This window comes from Jaculus jaculus, chromosome 10 (assembly GCF_020740685.1).
Source record: "Jaculus jaculus isolate mJacJac1 chromosome 10, mJacJac1.mat.Y.cur, whole genome shotgun sequence".
In the NCBI taxonomy this organism is placed as follows: domain Eukaryota; kingdom Metazoa; phylum Chordata; class Mammalia; order Rodentia; family Dipodidae; genus Jaculus; species Jaculus jaculus.
The window spans coordinates 12,371,355-12,391,313 of record NC_059111.1 but is presented as its reverse complement, the minus strand read 5'-3'; the positions used below and the strand labels follow the sequence as shown (position 1 = coordinate 12,391,313).

The window sequence follows — 19,959 nt, the reverse complement described above, 5'->3', positions numbered from 1 at the left end:
GCATGGTGGTGCACGCCTTTTATCCCAGCACTCAGGAGGCAAAGGTAAGAGAATCACTGTGAATTCAAGGCCACCCTGAGACTACATAGTGAATTCCAGGTCAGCCTGGACTGGAGTGAAACTCTATCTTGGAAAACAAAAAAACAAAAGAAAGAAGAGGGGGGCCTGGGAGATGGCTTGGCCATTAAAGGCACTTGCAAAATATAGAAAATATCTGGGAGTGGTGGTGCACATTTGGAATCTCAGCACTCAAGAGTATTATCATAAGTCTGAAGCCGACCAGGGCTACATAGCTAGAGTGTGTCTAAAAAATAAATAAGCCAGGCATAGAGGCACAAACCCTTAATCCTAGAAGTGGGGAGGCCGAGGTAGGAGGATCACCATGAGTTTGAAGCTGGCCTGGTGTTACAGAGTGACTTTCAGGTCAGCCTGAGCTAGAGTGAGACTCTACCTGATTAAAACCAGAAGGAAAAAAAAAATTCTAGGGCTAGAGAAATGACTTAGCAGTTAAGGCGTTTGCCTGCAAAGCCAAAGGACCCAGGTTCGATTCCCCAGGAGTCACGTAAGCCAGATGCACAAGGGGTACATGCATCTGGAGTTTGTTTGCAGTGGCATGTCCATTCTCTCTGTCTCTCTTCTGTCTAGCTCTCTTACTCACACGCTCTCCCTCTCTTTCTGTCTGCTTGCAAATAAATAAGTAAAAATATTTTTAAAAGTTCTGAGCAGCCTGTAATACTTAGACATGTTTAAAGTCAAATATTTTCCCACAAACACCCCTTTTGGGTCTAATTGCCTCATTGATGAATTCTACCAGAAAATAAAAACTCTTATTTTTTATATAAATTCTTCCAATGCATTGAAAGCAAGAGTTGGTGTGGTGGCTTTTACATCTCAGATGCTAGCACTTGGGAGATGAAGGCAGGAATATCTATAGTTCAGTGCTGGCCTACATAAAACCCTAGACCCTATCTCAGGACAGAGAAAATGAAAGAAAATAAAGGGCTGGAGAGATGGCCCAGCAGTTAAGGCACTCGCCTGAAAAGCCTAACGACTGGGGTTTGGTTCCCCAGTACTCATATAAAGCCAGATGCCCAGTGCAGCACGCATCTGGAGTTCATTTGCTGCGGCTGGAAGCGTTGCACCCACTGTTTTTCTGCCTCTGTCTTTCCCTGCTTGCTTACCCATGTAAGGCAGATGCTGAAGGGGCCATGTGTGTCTGGAGTTCGTTTGCAGTGACTGGAGGTCCTGGCGCGCCCATTCTCTCTGTGTCTCTCAAGTAAATAAGTAAATAAAATATATTAAAAAAACAACAACAAGGAAAGAAAAAGAGGTTAGCATAACCTTAGTACTCAATCTTATAAGGATATTACAAGAGAAGATAATTACAGATCAATGCCCTTCATGAGTATAAATGCAGAAATCCTTTACAAAAAATTAGGATTCCAGCTGGGCGTGGTGGAGCATGCCTTTAATCCCAGCACAGGCAGAGGTAGGAGGATCACAGTGAGTTCGAGGCCACCCTGAGGCTACATAGTGAATTCCAGGTCAATCTGAACTAGAGCGAGACCCTACCTCAAAAAAAAAAAAAAAAAAAATTAGGATTCCAGTGCTAGGTGTGGTGATGCACACCGTTAATCTCAGCGCCCTCCCCCGCAAAAAAAAAAAAATCAATTGTTGGTCTGGGGAGGATGGTGTATGCCTTTAATCTCAGACATAGAGGCAGAGGTAGGATTGTTGTGAATTCAAGGCCAGTCTAGAACTACAGTGAGTTCCAGGTCCTGGGCTAAAGTGAGACCCTAACTGGAAAAAAAAAAAGTAAAATAATTTTTGGGGGCTGGAGAGGTGACTCAGTGTTTAAGAGTGTTTTCTCTGCAAGCTTGGAAAGTTTGATTTCCCAGCACCCACGTAAACAGTTGGGTAAAGCCATGCGTGCCTGTAACCCCAGTCCTATGGGGAGCAGAGACCAGAGAATTGCTGGGCTCATGTAAATCAGCAAGCTCTGAAGTCAGTGAGAGATTCTGTCTCAAGGAGGAAAAGGGATGAGTGTTGGAATGGGCATATCTGATATTTCCCCCTGGCATCCACTGGCAAGTGGGTGCAGTGCTGTATTGGCACATACATATGCATACACCACACATAACACACACACACTCACACAAATAAACACATAGATAAATAAAGGGCTGGAGAGATGGCTTAGTGGTTAAGGTGCATGCCTGTGAAGCCTAAGGACCCAGGTTCGATTCTCCAGGTCCCATGTAAGCCAGATGCACATGGTGGTGCACGTGTCTGAAGTTAGTTTGCAGAGGCAAGAAGCCCTGGCACGCCCATCCCCCCTGTCTCTAATAAATAAAAATAAAAATCTTAAATGTATTTTTTTTTTTTTCCTGAGGTAGGGTCTCACTCTAGCCCAGGCTGACCTGGAATTCACTACGAAGTCTCAGGGTGGCCTTGAACTCACAGCGATCCTCCTCCTACCTCTGCCTCCCAAGTACTGGGATTAAAGGCATGCACCACCATGCCTGGCTTTAAATGTATCCTTAAAAAAAAAATCATTTGTTGTTTGGTATGGTGTCTCATGCCTGTAATCCCAGCACTCAGGCCTTTCCCCTAAAAAAAGAAAAAGTCAGGGCTGGGGAGATGGCTTTACATGGGTACAGGGGAATTGAACTCAGGTGTACACTTGTTCGTCCCAGCATTTAGGAGGCCAGCTTGAAGCTTCAGATTGAGTTTCAAGTCAGTTTGAGCTAGAGTGAGATGCTACCTTAGAAAGAAAAAAGAGAGAGGAAGAAGAAAGAAAGAAGGAAAAAGAGAGACAGAAAGGAAGGAAGGGAGGGAGGGAGGGAGAGAGAGAGGGAGGGTAGGACACCTGACTGTCCTCTCTGGCCACCGTGGGTGAGCCCGGTCCCCACATGTGTGCGCGTGCGCACACACACACACACACACACACACACACACACACAATTCTCAGGAATAATGCCATAATGATCATCTTTCTGTGTTAATCATTGTTGTTTATATCTCTCGTTTTCTGGAGTTAAATTCTGAGAGGCAAGATTGCTGGTTCAAAGGTGAACAAAGCTTTCTGATGAAGGCCTTTGATGCTTATTTCCAGGATGAAAATTGGATATTGACATTTACTGGGGAGATCATTTTTCTTTTTTCAAAGCTCTCAACCTTGTCTGGCATTGCAGTCATCTGGGAAGCTGTTAAGAAGTACTGATGTCTGTGCGCCATCCTGCGGATTCTTCATTAATTGGTCTGGGTACAGCCCTGACGTTGAGACTTCTTGTTTGCAGAGGATATGTGCTGGTTACTGATGACATTATAACAGATTCTCTGTGGTCTAGGAACATACTTCAGAGGCAAGGGAGTTAAAGGCGCTTGCTTGCAGTGCCTACCTTTCCATGTTCAGTTCGCCAGCACCCACATAAAGCTGGGTGCAAAAGCGATGCACCTCCCCCCACATGCAATAAGCAAGTTAAAAAAGGAACATACATAATATTTGCATGATTCTTAGCCTCTCAGATCACCCTCCTGCCCCGTGCTAGCAATCAAACCCAGGGCCTTCCACATACTAGGCAGATGTTCTACCACTGAGCGTCAACCCCAACCCCCCTATTACTGTCTTGTTTAGCTGCTTCACTCAAAGATGACACTTGAAGGGATTGGGGAGATGGCTCTGCAGTTAAGGCTTTTGCTTGCAAAACCTGCCAGCCCAGGGTTCAGTTCCCCAGTACCCACGTAAAAGCATCAGATACACAAAATGGCACGTGTGTCTGGAGTTCATTTGCAGTGGCCAGAGACCCAGGCGTACTTTTTCTCTCTTTCCTTTCTTCCCCTCTGCTGGCAAGTAAATAAAAATAGTTTTTTAAAAGGATGATATTTAGCAGGGCATGTTGGCACATACGTTTAATTCCAGCATTTGAGAGACAGAGGTAGGAAGATTGCTGCAAGTTCAAGGCCACCCTGAGACTGCATAGTGAATTCTAAGTCAGCCTGGGCTAGAGTGAGACCCTACCTTGAAAAAAAAAAATAGTATTTGAAGAGTAGGGAGAAGAAAAGAAACTTGGTATGTAGCCAAGGTTGGCCTTGAACTTCTGATCTTTCTGTCTCCACCTCCCCTGCTGCAGTCATAGGCACATGTCACCATGCCTGGCTTCATTCTTTCTTTTTGAGACAGTGTCTCCCTGTTATAGTTCAGGCTGGCCTCAAACTTGACGGTCTCCTGCCTCAACCTCCCAAGTTCAGGGGTTCCACAGCCACTGCTTTAGGGACCTGTCACGTTGACAACTGTTTTTTTTTTTTTTTAAATATTTTTTGTTCATTATTTATTTATTTATTTGAGAGCGACAGACACAGAGAGAAAGACAGATAGAGGGAGAGAGAGAGAATGGGCGCGCCAGGGCTTCCAGCCTCTGCAAACGAACTCCAGACACGTGCGCCCCCTTGTGCATCTGGCTAACGTGGGACCTGGGGAACCGAGCCTCGAACCGGGGTCCTTAGGCTTCACAGGCAAGTGCTTAACCGCTAAGCCATCTCTCCAGCCCGACAACTGTTTTTTTGATGAGTTCTTTTGTGAAATTAATTCTGACCCCCATTTTTTTTTTTTTTTTTTAGTAGTTCAAGTGTTACAAGTTTATTGCTTGTTCTTACAGCAAAATGAAAGAGAAAAATAAAGCCAGGCATGGTGGTGCACGCCTTTAATCCCAGCACTCAGGAGGCAGAGGTAGGAGGATCATGAGTTCGAGGCCACCCTGAGACTACATAGTGAATTCTAGCTCGGCCTGAGCTGCAGCGGGACCCTACCTCTAAAAACCAAAAAGAAAGAAAAAACAACAACAACAACAAAAAAAACACCTGCTAGGCCACCCTGAAGGTCACCACCCCTTCAGCCAGATGAATGAGAATGCATGGAAAGCTCTTGTAGATAGACTTATTTATTTATTTTCTGAGGAAGCGTTTCTCTCTCTCCCAGGCTGACCTGGAATTCACTATGCCGTCTCAGGCTGGCCTTGAACTTATGGCGATCCTCCTTCCTCAGCTTTCCAAGTGCTGGGATCAGAAGCCTGAGCCACCAAGCCCGGCTGCGTCAGCTCTTTCTTTCTCCCTCTCTCTTCCCCTTTCCTTTCCCTCATCCTTGTGTGTTTGCGCGCACATGCGTATACAATCCCATCTGTGAGTACGTGTGTGCTCATGCGTATGGAAGTGGGCATGGCCATGCTGGTCCTCACCTTCTTGCCTTGCTTGAGGTGGCTGGCGTCCCTTGTTCGTTGCTGCCTGTAGCAGACGAGCTGGCTCACGAGTCTGAGGACCCTCCTGTCTGCGCTCCCCATTTCATCATCTAAAAACCAAAAAAAAAAAAAAAAAAAAAGTACTTATTTATTTGAGAGCAAGAAAGAGAGGCAGATAGAGAGAATGGGCATGCCAGGGCCTCTAGCCACTGCAAACAAACTCCAGATTGCATGTGCCATGTTGTGCATCTGGCTCCATGTGGGCAATGGGGAATTGAACCTGGGTCCTTTGGCTTTGCAGGCAGGTGCCTTACCCACTAAGTCATTTCTCCAGCCCTTCATTTATGATTTGCACGTGTGTATGCCAGGGTCGCTCATCATTGCAAACAAATGACTATCTGGCTTTACGTTGGTGGCTGGGGATTTGAACCTGGACTGCTAGGCTTTGCAAGCAAATGCCTTTAACCACTGAACCATCTCCCCAGCCCCTGCACCTTAGGGTTTTATACCTTAGGTGTGTGGGACTTCAGCGGCGGCCTCTCCAGCCTTCATCTGGAAGCCTTCCATGGCAGCTCTTTGCCTGGCCGTTTCCCATGCCATTGTTTGGCCCTGGAGGCTAGTGCTTTTGGTTCATTTCCTGCTCAACACCTCCACACTCTTTTGTAACTATGGCCTCTGGCACTTTTGTAGACAAATGTTTTCTTCAGCCGGTTTTCTTTCCTGCTTAGGACATTGTCATTCACAGCGGAATACCTCCCTTTTTTTTTTTTTTTTTCCCCCTGGGGGTAAGAAGCATCTGTGGCTATCTTTGCGGACAGGTCCCAGGGCCTTTGTCCCCCGAGTGGGTCATCTGGTGGGATGTGGCAAGGTCTCTCCTGGGCTGCCCTGTCACCTGCTCCTCCGCCCCCTTCTTGGCTGGTTACAGAGGCGCCCCTTCTCCAAGCTGCCCGCCCTTTTCTCTCAGCTCTGCCCACCTTCCAGCCTCCTCATTCCCCATAGCAGTTTGCAAAAAGTAGCCCTGTCATTTCAGCGCGGGGGAGGCTAAGGCAGGAGGATACTTTTTTTTTTTTTTTTAATTTTTTTGTTTTATGTTTATTTATTTGAAAGTGACAGAAAGAGGCAGAGAGAGAGAGAGAGAGAGAGAGAGAGAGAGAGAGAGAGAGAGAGAGGGGGGTCAGGGTCTCCAACCACTGCAAAGGAACTCCAGATGCATGCGCCCCCTTGTGCATCTGGCTAATGTGGGTCCTGGAGAATCGAGCCTCGAACCGGGGTCCTTAGTCTTCATAGGCAAGTGCTTAACCGCTAAGCCATCTCTCCAGCCCCCAGGAGGATACTTTTGAATGTGAGACCATGCTGGGCTACAGAGTGAGGCCTTGTTATCAATGAACAAATGAAGTGTGGACTGAGGCAGACAGAATTTGTCCTTTAGTTTTCTAGAGATGGGGAAGCTGACTTCTCTTTTTCCTTTTTACTCTCTTTCCTTCCCCTTTTTTTCCTGAGACATATCTCATTGTACAGCCCAAAGTAGCCTCCAACTTGAGATCTTCCTGCTTCTGCACCCCTACCCCCAAGGCACCCCCACCCCCAAGTACTGGGATTACTGGTGTATCACTATTTCCAGCGGATTTTTTTTTTTTTTTTTTAGACAGACTCCTATAGCCTAGGTTAGCCTTAAACTCACTATTAGTTTAGGCTATACTTGAACTCCTGATCTTCTTGCCCCGTCTGTTCCCAGAGCTGGCATTAGAGGCATATCCACCACACTTAGTTTTGGACTTCATGCCAGGCAAGCACTCTACCAACTGAGCTACATCTCCAGTCCCATAATTTCCTCCCCCCCCCCCCAGGTAGGGTTTCACTCTAGCAGAATTCACTATGTAGTCTCAGAGTGGCCTTTAAAAATATTTTTACTTATTTTTGAGAGAGAGAGGGAGGGAGAGGGAGAGAGAGAGGGAGGGAGAGGGAGAGAGAGAGGGAGAGAGAGAGGAAGAAAGGAAAGAGAAGGGAAAAGAAAAAGCCGGGTGTGGTGGCGCACACCTTCAATCCCAGCATTCAGGAGGCAGAGGTAGGAGGATCACCATGAGTTCAAGGCCACCCTGAAGACTATATAGTGAATTCCAGGTCAGCCTGAGCTAGAGGGAAACCCTACCTTGGAAAACAACAACAACAAAAACAAACAAAAAAGCTGGGCATGGTGACACACGCCTTTAATTCCAGCACTGAGGAGGCAGACAGAGGTAGGAGGATTGCCATAAATTTGAGGCCAGCCTGAGACTACATAGTGAATTTCAGGCCAGCTTGGATTATAGAGTGACCCTATCTTGAAAAAACAAAAACAAACAAAAAAACAAGGAAAGGAAAAGGATAGATAGACAGGGTATGAGCATTCCAGGGCCTCTTCGCCTCTGCAAATGAACTCCAGATGCACATGCCACTTTGTACATCTGGCTTTATGTGAATACTGGGAATCAAATCCAGACCAACAGGCTTTGCAAGCCAGTGCCTTTAATTGCTGAGCCATCTCTCCAGTACCCTCTTCAGTTTTTGCAACTGGGTCTCACTTAGCTAGACCAGGCTGGCCTCAAACTCAATATGTATCCGAGGCTGGCCTTAAATTCCTGGTCCTCCTGCCTCTTGAGTGCTAGGATTACAATTCTGGCTTGATTTCTTCATTTCCTTCTTTTACTTTTTAAAATATATATTTATTTGCAAGCAGAGAGAGAGAGAGAGAGAGAGAGTGATAGAAGAGAGACAGATAGAATGGGTGTGCCAGAGACTCTAGCCACTGTGAACAAAATCCAGATGCATACACCACTTTGTGCATCTGACTCTGCACAGGTACTGGGGAATCAAACCTGGCTTGTTAGGCTTTGCAGGCAAGTGCCTTCACCACCAAGCTAGATTGCCAGCCCTTGATTTCCTTTTTCTTTTCGTTTTTAAAAATTATTAGAGACAGAGGGAGAAGGAGAGAGAGAGAGAATGGGTGTGTCAGGCCTCCAGTCACTGCAAATGAACTCCAGACGCATGTGCCACTTTGTGCATCTGGCTGACATGGGTCCTGGGGAACTGAACTGGGGTCCTTTGGCTTTGCAGGTAAACAAACGCCTTAACCGCTAAGTCATCTCTCTAACCCTAAGATTTGTTTTTATTTATTTATTAGAGACAGAGGGAGAGAAAGAGAGAGAGTGAGAATGGGCACGCCAGGGACTTTAGGCACTGCAAATGAACTCCAGATGCACGTGACACCATGTGTAGCTGGCTTATGTGGAACCTGGAGAATTGAACCTGGGTCCTTGGGCTTTGCAGGCAAGTGCCTTAACTGCTAAGCCATCTCTCCAGCCCCTTGATTGATTTCTTTTTCTTTTTGGATTTCTGAGGTAGAGTTTCACTCTAGCTCAGGCTGACCTGGAATTCATTATGTAGTCTCAGGGTGGCCTCGAACTCACGGCAGTCCTCCTCCCTCTTCCTCCCAAGTGCTGGGATTAAAGGTGTGCGCCACCACGCCCAACATTGCTTTCTTTTTAAAACAAGGACTTGCAGTATCCGTGGACGTTGCCCTTGGGTAACAGCCAGTTGGTGCTGGAGATTGGTGGCTGGACCCTTTAAACAGTCAGGGTCTTGAGCTCAACCGCTCTTCACTGTCATACTGTTCCTTACTCATTTTCTTCCCCTTTTCCCTCGTGAGTGTCTGAGCTGTCCACCGCTGTTGGGACCTCCTAGCCACTCGGTCCTTTCTGTCTGTCTACAATGCTTTTTGCAACCAGAGAACACTCTTTCTTTACTCTGCCTGTCACCATCCTCTCATCGCGCCGCCTCTGCTCCCATCCTCCCTGCCTCACAAGCTCTCCCTTTTGCCTCTCAGTGCCTGCCTTCCTCCTGCATGCCCATGCTCCTCTTCCACCCAGGTGTTGGCAAGAGTCATGAGCTGGGGGGGCAGAACTACTGCTCACGTGTCACCCGCTCTGATTCCATGCTACACATGACACATGTCCTCTCTGCTTTTTTTTTTTCCCCCCGAGGTTGGGTCTCACTGTAGGCCAGGCTGAACTGGAACTGCTTTTTTTTTTTTCCTGCTTTGACATTGAATAGCTAGGTGCTTAAAACTTTCAAGTTTTTCAAGTTTCAGTTTCTAGGACTGGGGGAGAGGGCTCAGGTGTTAAAAGTGCTTGTTTGCAAAGCCTATCAGCCTGGGTTCCATTACCTAGTATCCATGTAAAGCCTGATGCAAAAAGTTGTTTGCAGTGGCAAGAGGCCATGGTGACCCCATATACTCATTCATATTCGTAGATAAATAGATAAAATGCTTTTTGAAAGAGATTTGTTTTATTTTATTTATTTGGAGGACAGAGCTTGAGAAAGAGAGAGAGATTGAGAATGGGGACACCAGGGCCTCCAGCCACTATAAATTCCAAACACATGTACCACCTTGTGCATCTGGCTTACATGGATCCTGGGGAATCGAATCTGGTTCCTTTGGCTTTGTAGGCAAATGGCTTAGCGGTTAAGGCGCTTGTCTACAAAACCGAAGGACTCAGGTTCAATTCCCTAGGACCCATGTAAGCCAGATGCACAAGATGGCACGTGCGTCTGGATTTTGTTTGCAGTGGCTAGAGGCCTGGCACACCCATTCCCTCACCCTTCCTCTCTCTCTCTACCCCCCTGTCTCCTTCAAGTAAATAAATAAAAATAAAATATAAAGAAATTTTTCATTAATTTGCAAACAGACACAGAGAGAGACAGAGAAGAGAGACAAAAAGAATAGGTGCACCAGGGCCTCCAGCCACTGCTAATGGACTCCAGATGTGTGTGCCACTTTGTGCATCTGGCTTTACATAGGAATTGGGGAATCAAACAAACTTGGATTGTCAGGCTTTGCAGGCAAGCACTTAACTGATGAGCCCATCTCTCCAGCCCCCTTTTTTTTTTTTTTTTTTTCAAATCAGGGTCTCCCTCTAGCCCAGGCTGATCTGGAATTCACTATGTAGTCTCAGGGTGGCCTCAAACTCATAGCTATCCTCCTACCTCTGCCTCCCTAGTGCTGGGATTAAAGGCATGCACCACCATGCACCGGCCATTTTTTAAAAAGATTTTATTAGGGCTGGAGAGATGGCTTAGCGGTTAAGCGCTTGCCTGTGAAGCCTAAGGACCCCTTTCAAGGCTCGGTTCCCCAGGTCCCATGTTAGCCAGATGCACAAGGGGGCGCACACGTCTGGAGTTCGTTTGCAGTGGCTGGAAGCCCTGGCGCGCCCATTCTCTCTCTCTCCCTCTATCTGTCTTTCTTCCTGTGTCTGTTGCTCTCAAATAAATAAATAAATAATGAACAAAAAAGAAAAAAAAAGATTTTATTATTTATTTATTTATTTATTAGAGACAGAGATAGGGAGAGAAAGATAGTGCATGAGAATGGGTGTGCCAAAGCCTCCAGCCACTGCAAAGGAACTCCAGATGCATGTGCCACCTTGTGCATCTGGCTTACATGGGACCTAGAGAATCAAACCTGGGTCCTTAGGCTTCACAGGTGTTGCAGTCAGGTCCGTATTGCTGGTAGAAATCACCCAAACAAGAGCAGCTTGGGAAAAAGGTTAATTTTGGCTTACAGGCTCGAGGGGAAGCTCCACAATGGCAGGGGAAAAGGATGGCATGAGCAGAGGGTGGACATCACCCCCTGGCCAACATCAGGTGGACCATAGCAACAGGAGAGTGTGCCAAATACTGGCATGGGGAAACTGGCTATAACACCCATATAACACCTGCCCCTAACAATATCCTCCCTCCAGGAGGCGTTAATTCCCAAATCTCCATCAGCTGGGAACCAAGCATCCAGAACACCTAAGTTTATGGGGGACACCTGAATCAAACCACCATAACAGGCATGCGCCTTAACCACTAAGTCATCTCTCCAGCCCCAAAATATTTTTTGAAAGCCTCAGTGTCCTCACTTTTTACAATAAAGTATGATGCTGGGCGTAGTGGCACATGCCTGCGATCCCAACACTCAAGTGGAGGTAGAAGATGGGTATTTTAGGGCTGCCCTCAGCTACATAGAAAGTTCAAGTCCTGCCGGGTGTGGTGGCGCACGCCTTTAATCCCAGCCCTCAGGAGGCAGAGGTAGGAGGATCGCTGTGAGTTCGAGGCCACCTTGAGACTCCATAGTGAATTCCAGGTCAGCCTGGGCTAGAGTGAGACCCTACCTCGAAAAACCAAAAAAAATAAAAAAAGTTCAAGACCAAAGGTCGGGTGTGGAGGCAGAGGTAGGAGGTTCACCGTGAGTTCGAGGCCACCCTGAGACTACATAGTGAATTCCAGATCACCCTGAGCTAGAGTAAAACTCTATCTTGAAAAACAAACAAAAAAAAAAAAGTCAGTTCAAGTCCAAGGCTGGGCTACTTGAGACGTTATCTCAAAGAATTAAAAACCTAGGTTATCAGGCTGGAGAGATGGCTTAGCATTTAAGGTGCTTGCCTGCAAAGCCAAAGGATCTTGGTTCAATTCCCCAGGACCTGCATAAGCCAGATGCACAAAGTGGCACATAGGTCTGGAGTTCACTTACAGTGGCTGGAGATCCTGGTGTGCCCATTATCTCCTTCCTTTGTCTCTTTCTCTCTCAAATAAATAAAAATAGAATATTTTTTAAAACATAGGTATAAAAAAGAAAAAAATAAAAAACCAGAAAGGCATGGTGGCGCACTCCTTTAATCCCAGAACCTGGGTGGCACCGGTAGGAGGATTTCTGTGAGTTCTAGGCCACTCTGAGACTACAGAGAATTCCAGGTCAACCTAGGCTAGAGCAAGACCCTACCTCAGAACAAACAAACAAAAAGCCCACAGGTCATTCTGAGAGTAAAGTGAGAGGACACATGGGGGGCACAGCAGATGGCAGCTCTTGCTGTCTGGACTTGAGCCTCCAGGCTGGTTTTAGGGCCTCCAGGAAGAGTGAGGTGTGATTGGTCCCCAGGGAGTATTTGTTCCGGCTAAATCGAGGAGCCCCAGAGAGCTAGGTACCAGTCTGGGACTGAGCCAGACTTATGGAGCCCAGAGGTCATAGGGTTCTGGGGACGCCTTCACAGGGGAGGTGATGACAGGCTGGTCCTGAAGGCTGAGTAGAATGTCATGCCAGGCAACTTGCAGGGGAGGAGAAAAGACATAGGAGGGAAGTTGGTGGCAGAGAAACTAGACCAGAGCCCTGTATAAGGATATGGGTTATCTAATTAATTTTTAATTTCTTATTTTCTTTGATATTTTTATCTATTTGCAAGAAGGGAGGGAGGGGGAGAGAGGAGTGCAAGAGCATACTAGGGCTTCCTGCCACTACAAACAAACTCCAGGCACATTTGCCACTTTGTGCATTTGGCTTTATGCTTTACGTGGGTACTGGGGAATCAAATCCAGGCTAACAGGTTTGCAAGCAAGCACCATTACTGCTGAGACATCTCCCTGGCCCCGGGTACCGAGGGATAGCATCAGTTCATTGTCATGATGAAGGAAAAAGGTTTTTTGGTTTTTAAATATTTTTATTTATGCACACCATGGCCTCCATCTACTGCAAATGGACTCCACACACACACACACACACACTGCTGTGCATCTGGTTTTATGTGGGTTTTGGGGAATAGCACCTGGGTCCTTAGGTTTGCAAGCAAGTGCCTAATGGCTGAACTATCTCTGCAGCCCAAGAAAAAAGGTTTTGTTATTCCTTTGCTTTCTCTGCCATAAGCCACAATTGAGTAACATTTAAAGCTATGTGCTGGGTTCAGATGCATCAACATTCCTGTGGTGAAAGGTACCAGCTGTGACAGGATAAAGATTAACCTCACACTTGTACCAAATGACAGAAACAAAATAAAACCGTGTAGAGTTAGAGCTTTCAGGGGTTGATATTAGGAAAGGGGATTGAAGACCTGTCTGTGAATCTCCTTACCTCTTAGGAAATTCCTTTGATACTGAAGGGATGAAGTTCTCCTCTTTACCACTAGAGGGCGCCCAGGTACCATTTAATGCGGGATCCTGGCTAATGGAGGCTTCCTGCTTCAGCTTGCAGATGCGGGCAGGTTACCTAACCTGAAGGAACTTCTCCAGTCCCCTGGAGACAAAGACAAGCCAGCCTGGGACCTGGTGAGCTGGATTTTATCCTCCAAGGTCCTGACAATCCACAGCGCAAGAAAGTCACAGGTGAGAGACTGGTTTGTAGGACCACAGGTTCTTCCTTTGGATGGCTCCAGGACACCACCAGCCTAGTGGCTCTGAGACCTCCTGGGGGCACCAGAATGATCTGGGAAGCTGGGTAAGAATGCAGATTCCTGGGCCTTACCCTCAGGAGTTCTGATTCAGCAGAAGGGAGTGAGCAGGCTCCTGGGTGCACGGTGCAGCATCTCTTCTTCACCTGTGAGACTGGGTGACAGGACCCTACTTCCTGAGGGACCACTGTGCAGGTGATGTTCACAAGGCAGTCGCTCATTGACAAGTGCACGTATTCCTGATGAGAGGGGACCCTGAGCTGGGTGGACACACAGACAGACATTAGTTAGTGCTATTGTTTGTAAACAAACAAACAAACAAACAAAAAAGCTGGGCCCAAAGTAGTGGAAAGCCTTAGGCAAAAAATAATTTTAGGGCTGGAGAGATGGCTTAGCAGTTAAGGTGCTTGCCTGCAAAGCTAAAGGACCTCGGTTCAATTCCCCAGGACCCACGTCAGCCAGATGCACAAGGTGGTGCATGCATATGGAGTTCGTTTGCAGTGGCTGGAAGCCCTGGCAAGCTCATTCTCTCTCTCTGTCTCTTTCCCTTTCTCAAATAAATAAATAAATAAATAAAAATAAAATATTTTAAAAAATAATTTTATTATTTATTTATTTGCAAGCAGAGAAAGTCAGAAGAGAGATAGACAGAGAATGGACATGCCAGGGCTTCCAGCAGCTGCAAATAAACTCTAGCTACACGTACCACTCTGTGCATCTAACTTTATGTAGGTACTAGGGAATTGAACATGGGTCTTTAGGCCTTCCAGGCAAGTGCCTTAACCACTGAGCCACCTCTTCAGACCCCCCCCTTATTTTTTTGATTTTTCAAGGTAGGGCTTTTATTCTATCTAAGGCTGACCTGAAATTCACTGTGTAGTCTCAGGATGGCCTTGAAACTCATGATGATTCTCCTTCCTCTGCCTCCTGAGTGCTGGGATTAAAGGTATGCACAACTATGCCCAGCTTTTTGTGTGTGTGTATGTGGACCTTCCCCATTTTATTTTATTTTATTTTATTTTTTTGGTTTTTCAAGGTAGGGTCTGGTGCAGGCTGACCTGGAATTAACTCTGTAGTCTCAGGGTAGCCTCAAACTCATGGTGATCCTCCTACCTCTGCCTCCCAAGTGCTGGGATTAAAGGCATGCACCACCATACCTGGCCCTTCCCCATTTTAAAAAATATTTATTTATTTATTTATTTGAGAGAGGGAGACAGAGAGAGAGGAAGAATGGGTGTGCCAGGGCCTCCAGCCACTGCAGACAAACTGCAGACAGGAGTCACCTTGTGCATCAGGCTTATGTGAGTGCTACGAATTGAACCTGGGTCCTCAGGCTTTGGCTTTGCACTTTAACTGCTGAGCCGTCTCTCCAGCTCCCATCCCTAATTTTTAAAAATTATTTTTTAAACTATTTCTTAAATTTTGTTTATTTTTATTTATTTACTTGAAAGTGAAAGGCAGAGAGAGAAAGAGGCAGATACATATATGGAGAGAATGGGTGCGCCAGGTCCTCCAGCCACTGCAAATGAACTCCAGACGCGTGCGCCCCCTTGTGTATCTGGCTAACATGGGTCCTGGGGAATCGAGCCTTGAACCGGGGTCCTTAGGCTTCACAGCAAGCGCTTAACCACTAAGCTGTTTCTCCAGCCCCCCCTTTTTTTTTTTGAGGTAGGGTTTCACTCTAGCCCAGGCTGACCTGGAATTTACTATGTAGTCTCAGTGTGGCCTTGAACTCATGGCGATCCTCCTACCTCTGTCTCCCGAGTGCTAGGATTAAATGTGTGTGCCACTACACCCGAATGACTTTGAATTTCTGTTCCTTTTGCCTCTACTTTCCAAGTGCTGGGGTTACAGGTGTGTACCATCATGCCTGGTTTATGCTGGGAATCAAGCCCGGTGCTTGGTGCATGTTAGGCAAGCACTCTGCCAACTGAGCTACATATGTCCCCAGGCCTGGTTTTGGTTTTATTTATGATTTGTTTTTGTAGCCAGGGTCTTTTTTTTTTTTTAGATTTTTATTTATTTTATTTCTATTTGAGAGAGAGAAAGAGAGAAAGAGTGAGAAAGGGCATGGCAGGGCATCCAGCCACTGCAAATGAACTCCAGATGTATGTGCCCTCTTGTGCATCTTGCTTACGTGGGTCCTGGAGAATTGAACCAGGATCCTTTGGCTTCACAGGCAAGTGCCTTAACTGCTAAGCCACCTCTCCAGCCCCAAAGCCAGGGTCTTTTATGTAGCCCAAGTTGGCCTGGAACATGCCATCCTCCTGACTCAGCCTCTTGAGTGCTGAAGTATAGCAGGTGTGGGCCAGCATGCCCAGCCTGAAAGTGGTAGGAGCATGATCTCTAGTTAGAAGGGACATTCATGCTTCTCGACCCGCTGTAGGGAAAAATGTCATTTGGAGGAAGCAGTTTTGAGTATAAGCTTTGAGCTTATGCTACATTAATGTCTGTGGAATTAGGAAGCTAATTGTTCTGAAGAGCAGAGCCAATGGGAATCAAACCCAAGACTTTAGGAGATCATCTTTGTAGCCCGTTTTACAAGTGCCTTTGATAATATTGTGACTCCCTTCATGTTTTCAAGTTTGAAAAGATCCAGCAGCTGACGGGTCCCTCTAGCACGCCTGTCCCCAGCCCCGACTTCCTGTTTGAAATCGAATACTTCGACCCACTGAATGCCAAGTTTTATGAGACCAAAGGAGAACGAGACCTGATCTACGCCTACCACGGAAGCCGACTAGAAAACTTTCATTCCATCATCCATAACGGCCTGCACTGCCACCTGAACAAGGTGAGTCCCGGGCACCTTGCTGATGCAGGAGAGCCTGGGAGAGGTCTGCTGGAACCCAGGGTGCTGCTTGGCGGAAAGTGGAGTGCGGGTGGGTAGGTTTACTGGGAGCCTTGGAAAATGGAGAATGTCAGGTCTACCCTTGATCTTTTGAAACTTTGGACCACCTGCACGTGGACAAGATTTCTAGTGAATCCCCGCGCTGATTACGCCTTGGGAAGCATCCTTGGTTCCTAGCTTTGGTTCTATGTGCAGATCACTTAGAAGGCTTTTCAAAGACCTAATGCGGACTTGAGAGATGGGTTAACATAACAGTTAAGGAGCTTGTAAGCCCGATGCGCAAAGGCGGGGCAAAATGCAAATTTACATATGCCCACTAGGTGGCGCAAATGTCTGGCATTCGATTGTAGTGGCTGAGACTCTGGCACACCAGTTCTCTCTCACAAATTAAAAAAAATTTTTTTTTGTTTGCTTATTTATTTGAGAGCAACAGAGAGAAGGAGGCAGAGAGAGAGAGAGAGAGACAGAGACAGAGAGAGAGAGAAGAGAAGAGAGAGAGAATGGGCGCGCCAGGGCTTCCAGCCTCTGTAAACGAACTCCAGACGCGTGCGCCCCCTTGTGCATCTGGCTAACGTGGGTCCTGGGAATTGAGCCTCGAACCGGGGTCCTTAGGCTTCTCAGGCAAGCGCTTAAGCGCGAAGCCATCTCTCTAGCCCTCTCTCACAAATTAAAAAAAAAAAAAAAAAAAAAAAGACCAATGCCTTGGCTATGTCCCAGACCAATTAAACTAGAGTCTGATGATTTAAGTGGGGCCCCTCCAAGTGCTGTAGCAGCTCACCAGGGGGCCCGATGTGTGACCAAGCCCATTGGCTCAGTGTGGGACCTGGACCAGAAGCATTTTCATTACCTGGGAGCTCCTTGTAGGAAACATGGAGCTTCAGACCCATGTGAGACCTGATCAGAGCCCACTCTTGGAACAACATGCCCAAGTGACCCATTGGCACAGAGTTTTTTGTTTTTTTTGTTTTGTTTTGTTTTTGTTTTTCGAGGTAGGGTCTCACTCTAGCTCAGGCTGACCTGGAATTCACTATGTAGTCTCAGAGTGGCCTTGAACTCATGGTGATCCACCTCCCTCTGCCTCCCAAGTGCTGGGATTAAAGGCGTGCGCCACCACGCCCGGCTTGTGTGTTTTTTTGTTTTTTTTTTTTTAAGGTAGAGAGATTGAGAACAGATGCACTGGGGCCTCCAGCCACTGCAAATGAATTCCAGATGCATGCACCACCTTGTGCATGTGGCTTTATATGGGTACTGGGGAATAGAACCTGGATTCTTTGGCTTTGCTGGCAAGCACCTTAACTGCTAAGCCATCCCTCCAGCCCCTATTTTTTTTTTAAGGTCAGAGAGAGAATACACTGAGTTTTGACAGTGGCCCTCAGGAACATTCCTGCAGTGTCACCCTGGGAGAAATTGAGAGGTATGCCAAGAGGCATCATAGAGAGATCCTTTCCTTCCTCTGTGGGCTGTTTTTCCTCTCATATTAGGGGTCCAAACAGTGTCATCTACCCCTTCTCCATTGGTACTTAAAAAATTTTTTTTTGTTGATTTTTTACTTATTTGAGAGTGACAGAGAGAAAAAGAGGCCGAGAGAGAGAGTGAGAGAGAATTGGTGCATCAGGGCCTTCAGGCCCTGCAAACAAACTCCAGACGCGTGTGCCCCCTTGTGCATCTAGCTAGCATGTGTCCTGGGGTATCAAGCCTCGAACCAGGGTCCTTAGGCTTCACAGGCACCGCTAAACCATCTCTCCAGCCCAGGTGCTTATTTTTACTCCTCAGGAAGGTGTAAGGGGAAGGTCATAGCCAGGCCTTGGAGCTAAACAGACATGGAACCTCTGTGATCCGGGGCAGAGGAACTGAAACTCTGTGAGCCTCAGTTTCTTCATCAGTGGCATGGGTGTCCTCTACCCCCAGCACATGCGGACTGAAACAGGGTGTGAGTACAAAGGCTTCTTCGTGTGTATTCAGAGCACCAAGCGGAAGCCGGGTTACTCTCACAGGCCTGTGGAGAGGGCATGGGGCCTCCTGCAGTGGAGTGCGTCTGCGCTGTCTGTGAAGGGCCTCGTCTCGCCTGCCTCTGTCTCCCTGAGCTTGGGCTCAGTTGGAGCTGATAGAGCCCTGAGGCTAGAGAAGACTTTCCTGGCCCTGCTGGGTCTCATTAGCGCTGGGCTGACGGGCTCCTTTACCCTGGCTCCCAGCTCACTGTGACCGCTGCTGGAGTCCGGGGCCCTGCGCTTCACCCTGGGGCCAGCCTGGAGAAGTCGCCGGCACGTCATGGTCTCCTGCGCCAAACCTTCTCCCCAGTCCTCAGGCAGTCTGCTACCTAGCCGAGTCTAAGAGGCCTTTGGGAAATCTAATCAATCCCTGGCCTCCCCTGCTTGGGTTTCCAATGGGGGGGCGGGCAGGCTATGAGAGTGCTTTCAGGGTGGAGAGAGCCTGAGACTCCATCTGGTTTATGTGGGTGCTGGGGAATCGAACCAGGCTTCGCAAGCAAACACCTTTAACTGCCGAGCCATCCCCGCAGCTCCATGCAAGGTTTTGAGTCTCAGAAAAGGGCAAGCACATGCGAGCTTAAGTAGAGAGTTGACGTGGCGACGCAAACAGAGGGTATCCATAGTCCCTGGACACAGTTTGTGGCAGCTGTTAAGAGATGAGGACACTGCCTCCCTAATGTGGCAAGGGAGCTCCCGAAAGGCCAAGTGGAGACGTGTTTCATTTACCCCAAGCTTTGTTTCCAGTTGTGGCAGCCTGTGCCACTGAACAGGACATTTCTCAATCCCAGAGCATGGGATGGACTTTAATAGGCTCTTCAAGTCCGCTCAGCGCCTTAAGATATTAGGACTGTGGTCCACAGATGGCATTTGAGTTTCAAAGTCCATCCGTTGGTCACAGTTACTGGGATGTGATGAGAAGTTACTCTGAGTGAGTGAGCGTGCACCATGATTGATGTCATTATGTCTGCCATCATGGTTGAGTATCGCCGTCTGTCATCGACAGGAGCCGTGGTTACCATGTCTGCCAATAGCTCCACTTGCTGGGATTTTACCTGGCAGGCTTCCATAAGGAGGAACCAACTGAACACCCCTACCAAGGAGCTGCCTCCTAGATATTTGGACATTTTCTTTTTTCTCTTTTTCTTTTTCTTCAAGGTAGGGTTTCACTCTAGCCCACACTGACCTGGAACTCACTATGTAGTCTCAGGGTGACCTCGAACTCATGGAGATCCTCCTACCTATGCAAGTGCTGGGATTAAAGGCATGTGCCACCACGCCCGGCTAGTGACTGTTTCTTATCTTTTCAAGTAATAACTTGGAGTTCCTTCTTTTTCACATGTGACCCCGCCCTCCCTGTACATAAGGGTGTGTTGTGTGAACTCTTTTTTGGGGGGAGATGCCTACGAGCCCTTGCTGCCCCAGACAGGGCACCTCTAACAAACTAAAGGCCGATTCCATCAACATACACCCTGGTGAACCAATGAGTTTATTAGGCTTCCATATAGAGCATGGGTGAGGGGTTCTGACTGTGAAGACACCAAAACAGCAATAGCTGCTTGGATGGGGCTGTCATCCCCTGCTCATCCACCCTGTGTAGATTTTTATCTCCCCTTGAGACCACAAGACCTCATGCACCATTGCATATAACCAGCACA

The 19,959-nt window shown here is 47.3% G+C and overlaps 1 protein-coding gene across 1 annotated transcript in view; it reads left to right on the top strand.

The window, feature by feature from the left end:
* Window positions 1–19,959, top strand: part of Parp16 (poly(ADP-ribose) polymerase family member 16) — a 29,961-nt gene that overhangs the window by 1,847 nt on the left and 8,155 nt on the right. Inside the window, exons 2-3 of the mRNA XM_045160608.1 lie at window positions 13,266–13,403; window positions 16,053–16,259. Of these exons, the coding sequence (XP_045016543.1) occupies window positions 13,266–13,403; window positions 16,053–16,259 (345 nt within the window). The remainder of the gene's footprint in view (window positions 1–13,265; window positions 13,404–16,052; window positions 16,260–19,959) is intronic.